Here is a 7,301-nt window from a genome sequence, read left to right on the forward strand (position 1 = left end):
TGTTGAAGGTTTTTTAACTATTTTTCTCTATTTTTCTTCCATAACAATACATGTCTCATTGAATTGGATAACTATTTGACATCTCAGCAAATATGGTACTAGTATATCTTCTGATTGTATCATGCCTTTTATGGTTTTATTTTTTTGTGTGTGCTTTCTTTTTTTGTGTATGTATCTCCCAATTCCATTTGTTCATAAAAAGTCTATATATATCTTAAATTACAGTCATCAACCTTTTCAAAATTACCCAACATTAATTTATATTCACTTACAAAACATGTTATAGGTGTAAAATTAATTGTTTTTCAATTTCTTCAAGCAAGTTATAAACCTTGTATTATATTTATTTCATCTGCTATATACAGCACAAATATTGGCAATGGAATTTGTAAAAAGAAATGCCAGCTTTCATCACAAATCATTGTGTTCGAACTTCAGAGGAAAATAAATGCATGCTTCATCACAAATCATGGAGTCCAGAGGAAAGTACAATGCCTGCTTTCATCACAAATCATTGAGTCCAGAGGAAAGTACAATGCCTGCTTTCATCACAAATCCTGGAGTCCAGAGGAAAGTACAATGCCTGCTTTTATCACAATTCAGTGTTCGGAGGGAAAAATGCCTATATTTCGTTACAAATCACGGATTTCAGAGGAAAAGAAATACCTGCAGTCTTCGCAAATCACACGTGTTTGGAGGAAAAGGAATGCCTGCTTTCATCAGATATAATGGAGAAAAAGTAATAAATGTAATGCAAAATGATGATGTTCCCAGAAAAAAAAGAGAAGAAAATACTTGCGCAAGAGTACATTAAAAAGAACCAAAAAATCAGAGTTATATTGCTATTTTAAAAGGAATGCCTTGATACTGTACATGCACATGGGAAGATCAACATGCTTTTTACCTTAGAAAATAACCAAAAAAACAAATATTGATTTTGAGCAAAACAAATTCGAATTCAAATCATGCCTTATTTTCTATTTTCATTGTAAACATATAGTGCAATATACTTCTTGATTTATTTTTATTCATAACACCAAAAGGAAAAGGAGGAGTAATTTCACAATAAAAGCATGTAGCTAACGGTTAGTGTAACATTGTTAGTAAGACAATCAGACGAAAAACTAACTACGAGGATGATTTAGTGGCACCAGAGACATACATTAAATCCATTTGTAATAAAATGTCTCTGGTGGCACATCATAATTTTATAAAATATATGTCTCTGGTGGCACATCATTATTTTATAAAATATATGTCTCTGGTGGCACATCATTATTTTATAAAAATATGTCTCTGGTGGCACATCATAATTTTACAAAATATATGTCTCTGGTGGCACATCATAATTTTATAAAATATATGTCTCTGGTGGCACAACATTATTTTATAAAATATATGTAGACAAAGTTTATTATTACTTTAAATCAGCTTTTAATTAAATTGTTTACTTAATATTAAACCAAAACAACAGAGTTAGATGTAAAATGAATGAACAACAATTGGAATCTTGTTGTACACCAGCATGCATAGGACCATTGTATGCCTCTACATAGCATCATGCTAGCATACCATTGTATGCCTCTACATAGCATCATGCTAGCATACCATTGTATGCCTCTACATAGCATCATGCTAGCATACCATTGTATGCCTTTACATAGCATCATGCTAGCATACCATTGTATGCCTCTACATAGCATCATGCTATATATATAGCTAGCATACCATCAGATGAAGCTTAAAATTTAAACACAAGCAAATTTAAGACAGCATCAAAATTTAAAAACAATTTTAAAATATAAATGTGTGCACATGTGTATTTCTTCATTGATCATCTTTATGTTAGCTTGCTAAGTAATAGTTCATTTGTAATTGTATCCACTAAGTTTTCGAATATTCATTTTGGCATTGTAACTGTGATAAGCAACTTGCTACATGTATTTCTGTACTTTCTCGTACAACTGTAGATTCTGGTTATTTGGATGGAGAGTAGTCTCATTGACACTCATACCACATCTTCCTATATCTATCTATAGTACTGAACATTATCATATGTTCATTGAGTACTTACTTGCACCTTTACCACTTTGTTCAGTCACTCTGTAGTTTTTTTTTCATAAAGATATTATAAAATATTGCTTGCTTGACACAATGTGAAGCTTTTTGGCTATTTTGCTTTACTCAATAGCTATTAAACAAATTTTGAATTAAACAGTGTGCTCCTTACAATATAAATGTGCAGATCATCTGATCAATATAAACATATATGAGGGGGAGGACAGGGGGTACCCTTATCCCTTCTCCCACCCCTTTTCTCCTTTCTCCTACCCCCATTATCCTTTCTCCCATTAGAATAAAACATCTCCTTTTGAGATAAATTTTAAAAAATCTCCTTTCTCCAACTTTTTCTTCTTTCTCTAACTTTTTCTCCTTTCTCCTACCCCCTTTCTCCTTTCTCCCACACCCTTTCTCCTTTCTCCTACCCCCTTTCTCCCTGTCTCCCTTACCCCTGTCCTCCCCCTCATATATGTTGCCTAGTGAAATTAATAACAAGGACTAAAAAATTCAGTAAGTTTTGTGACATTTCTATTTTTCAAAATTCGAAATTTTTGTAGATGTAACTGCAAGATATTTGCCACAACTTAGGTTCAGATGATCATAAATAGTTTAAACTCTCACAGAGAAGATTCCTGTATACAGACATAAGTAACAGAAGGAACCACTAATAGCATTAGCAAAAAGCTGTTACAATATGACAACATGAGAGTTAAATTCAAGTTAATATACAGTAAAACTTCAATGGTCAAACACTGGAGAAAAAATAAACGGGAATGTATCCATGAGACAAAGATGATGTCCCCGCTGGCATTTCATATGACTATAATGTTATAAAGGGACATAACTGAAGAACAGTAAAAGTGACCATATCCAAATTTGTACTTGATCTGAGTTTTGAGGTAATAAGTATTGTGTAAAAGTTTCATAAATTTGGTTGATGCAAACTTAATTTAGAGAACTAAAACGAAAAATTCAGCAGTTTTTCCTTTTGTGAAGGGCATAACTCTAGAACAGTTAAAGTGAAGCCCCCAAAAGTTCATACTTGATCAGTATTTTGTTGTAGTAAACATTATGTATAAGTTTCATACCATTTAGTTGAGATAAACTGAGTTAGAGAAAGGAAAACATTTTTTGGAGGTACTGATGAATGGACAGACGGAAAAAGATAAAACTTAATGCCCCCTTCGCTTAAAATATAAAAATATTTTCATAATTTCAAATGAGAGTTGAACTGTTTCAGTGGGTTAACTAATACAAATGACAAATACATTCTGACAACTGAAGTTCCCATGTATACATTGATATGTAGATGTAAGTATACGATGAGTTTACCCGTTACAAGATAAATATTAGCTGCACACTATTGCAGATCTCACCTGCCATCATTTGTAAATTTATCTGCTGCATACCTTTAAACAGCAACTTAGGTGTTTATTTCATTGTAATAACTATTTGATTAAGTTTGGAAATTCATGTGGTTTTTATTTTTGTGAATAGAAGTAAACATTAACCCAAGAAGATATAAAATATAACAAGTTATTTGAATGTTGGACTTTTTTTTCTTATTGTGCAGTGTTGACTGAAAAGTAAACGACTGACACGGATGTTTTCAATAGACTTAAAATAGGTCGTTCAAAATTGCTCTAACTTCCAATTTATTTATTTTTTCCTTGGGGCAATATTCAGATAAAATCTTCTGCACCAAAGTTGTCAGCAATTTATTGTGGTTTCTATAATGTACTGCCCTCTGATGTCCAACATCCCAAGTAAGTCTTCAGACATAATTTGACACGAATGTTTGAGACAGATTAAGATATTATAAAAAGTTTCCTACCTGCTCCAGGCTGTGCCACAACAGGGGCAGGACCTGGGGGAACTGCACCAGCTGCCATTTCTGCCTTTGGATAGGACATTCTTTACTTTATTATTTCTTATTTCCAAAAATACTGAAAAATAAAATATATGAATACATAAATTGCATGTTTTATATTTTTATTCATATAGCAGAATAATTTAATTTTGGATGTAACACGTCTTCTGATTGGCTGACGTTATTTTGTTATGAGCCCATAGACATAATTAAGTCATGTGATCGTGACGTCATCAACGTTTTTTCATGGTTTTCTACGGTTTAAAATGGAATTTAAAATTAAATTATAAGAAATAACTGTAATATTTTTTCTGTCTATTCGAAATAACATAAAAAATGTGGTGCACACTGTTAAATAACCCGCTACGAGCGTTATTCAGTGTGCACCAAATTTTTTATGTTATTTCGAATAGACAGAAAAAATATTACAGTCATTCCTTAAATAATTCCTGACAGAAATAAACACTGCTATATGTCATTTATACCAACATTTACAGCAGACATTAAAATCTTAAAATTTTTCATGTTTTTTTAAATTATGATGGTATGCGTTAATAATTTGGAGAATGTTTCAATGAGATCCAACGGCAAACAAACAAACAACAGTAATGACATCTATAGGTTAGAGGCTGTACACTATATATATGACCTCTGTAAAATGGAGGATATATAAAATTATAATCATCTGAAAAGAAAGTGTGCCTGTTCCAGTCAGGAAGAAACCTCATCAAAATATATAAATTTCTAGTAATAACTTTTTTTAAAACATGATGCCGTCTATTTACCTTTACTTTTATGCTCCATATCATTGTTAATGTACATTCTAGCAATTTTAAATTAAAAATGATATTTTTTTTATAATTGATAATAAATACACTGTAAATTCATTTACTTTTGTTGCTACCAAATATAGAGGATTGAGGAAAACTGTATTTTCAATGCTATTTCATCTTAAATTTGTGTTTTTAAATGTTGTAATGTACAAATGTACCTATACCTGAGACATCCACAATAATTGCTATTCCACAAATGATAATGAATTCACAGCATGTCCTACATGTAGGACTATTTCAGGGAATTAACAAATGTTTTTTAAACAATGGTTTCAAAAATATTTTTAAACAATTGTTTGAAAAAAAACATTGTTTAAGTGATTTCCCCACTACTGCCACCATGATTAACAAGCCTTACTTTGTTCTTTTGTTATGAAGTTTAGAACAAGTGTTTGTAAATTTTATCAGTAACTTTCCATCTTAATTTAATATGTACTAAAGGAGAGGATATCATTTTATTCAATAGTTTTAACCTTCCTTTTAACAGGAAATGTTTGCTTTTACTTTTGAATTATTTAAAATGATGAGGATTCTTATAATAAATACAGCCATCCTTATAGACTCCTAAAGTTACAAATAAAATCCTATCTGCCATACATTATGTTTCCTAGATGTTTCCATCTTCAGCAACATAGCATCATGTTCTACTAAAGTGCTAAAAATTATCTAAGAAAATTTGATGCTCATTTGTGAAATTGGTATTATACATTTTATTCTGGAGTACACATGTTTGTTCCATATTATATAATGGCTGCCTATTTATTGTGGAGTACGAGTGGAGTACACATGTTTGTTCCATATTATATAATGGCTGCCTATTTAATTCTACAGTACAGATATTTGTTATCATGAATCGTCTTCATACAATGTACAAGGTATCATCCCACTGTAACTATTAACTTATTCAAGCAATCAAGTGCTTTAAGTGTAGTTGTGGATACAAAGTTTGTTCATGCAGGGTTTGATAGAAAACTAGACAGATATATCTTGCATCAGACTTTTTAAATTCAGTAACAACTTTGTTTGCCATTCCCGAACTTTTGACAAACTTATGTGACAAAATAAAAGTATACATATTAGAGAAAGACAGAAAACATCATGACACAATGGAATTTGTCAAATAGAAAAAAAAGTCTTCAAACAACTGAACAGAAAACTAAATTTTGAGCAAATCAAGGAGTGACTATATGTACCTACTATTTAATGAGTGGGAGGATTTAGTCTCTGTACATGCTGTAATAGTAAGCTTATTCAAGCTTGTTAATGTATGGTGGTAAGGGTGAGAAAGTAGGATGAAATATATGGCTAGTTTCATGGATATTTGATTTCAAGGTTTAGAAAAATTTGAAGTATACAAGCCTATGGGAAATTTGTGGTTCACCTATACCCACTTAATGCACAAACATTTGTATCCCATGAATAATAACATGAATAATGGAAACAAATATTTATGATATATATGATAATCATATCAGAACCTGAAACTAGTCACATGTCAGTACTCTACATACAAATGTACATGTATGATTAAAACCAGTTATCAATAATGAATACATGATTAATGCATTAGATATTTGTCAAATTTATTCATCTATAAAATAACATAATCACAATTCATGATTATAGCTAAAAGTATATTTCTAATAAAAAAAATATAATCAAAATATATGAAAAGGGAGAGGTTCTGGATGTTTAAGCTACACATATCAATCCTTATCATAATAGGATGAAAGTGCCCATAGGCCGATCCAGGGGCCTGGGCTGCCCTAGCTTTCATGGGAAAAATTTGGTTGACTATATAGGGAATCATTGAAGCATGACTGGAGCGGGCCCCCCCCTCCCCCCCCCCTTAGGTCAGTCAGCGGGCCCCTCCTTAGGAAAAGTTCTTGATCCGCCACTTGTGCCCCACCCCTAAAAGCTCCAATGCTGAATTAAAGAAGTTTAAATGTCAACCCAAACAATTACAATGTATACATTTGTACCCCAACAACCTTTTGGTAATAATTATATAAGCAGCTAAGAAATATAAACTTAATATAAAGATTGCTTTCGGACATTGTTACTTGTGTTGGTTCAAAAGAGTTTTGTTGACTCCACACCACAATGAATAGTCTCATTGGCGGCATATGATCAGGCTTTTATCATTTGTCATAGTGTTCATACATAACCTAGCTAGAGAGTTCTTTTCTAGTACATTGTAGTACTCCAAATAAACTAAACAATTGTTTATTTTTTTAATTTTTACAGGTTTCTATTCTATAATATATGTGTAGGGCCAATGAGTTTCCCCATTTTAATTAAACTTCCTTCAATTCAGTTATGACAGTTATAGCTCAAATAATCAATGTAGGAGAACTTCTGTGCAGTACAATGTACATGTTTACACACTTTAAGTGTGTAAACATGTCTTTAAATGGTGGTTGAAACGAATGGATTATAAAATAGTCCTATGTAATACCTTCCTCATAAGACAGTGTTAATACTTTATAGATATATATATGTGTAATTGCCATGTTACATCATTTCTTTATATAATA

At 31.5% G+C, this 7,301-nt stretch overlaps 1 protein-coding gene across 22 annotated transcripts in view; it reads right to left on the bottom strand.

Annotated features, from left to right (window-relative positions):
- Nucleotides 1-7,301, bottom strand: part of LOC139518001 (phospholipid scramblase 1-like) — a 39,843-nt gene that overhangs the window by 17,677 nt on the left and 14,865 nt on the right. For 13 of the 22 annotated variants that reach the window (XR_011663254.1, XR_011663255.1, XR_011663256.1 and 10 more), the window contains exons 2-3: nt 3,896-4,007; nt 3,438-3,470 (exon numbers count right to left, since the gene is read on the bottom strand). Coding sequence is in view for 19 of the 22 variants with exons in the window: in XM_071309599.1 (XP_071165700.1) it covers nt 3,438-3,470; nt 3,896-3,974 (112 nt within the window). In the remaining 3 variants the exon portion in view is untranslated. The remainder of the gene's footprint in view (nt 1-3,437; nt 3,471-3,895; nt 4,008-7,301) is intronic. The other 9 variants (XM_071309607.1, XM_071309602.1, XM_071309603.1 and 6 more) reach the window with 1 other exon arrangement.

Source organism: Mytilus edulis, chromosome 3, assembly GCF_963676685.1.
Source record: "Mytilus edulis chromosome 3, xbMytEdul2.2, whole genome shotgun sequence".
Classification (NCBI taxonomy): domain Eukaryota; kingdom Metazoa; phylum Mollusca; class Bivalvia; order Mytilida; family Mytilidae; genus Mytilus; species Mytilus edulis.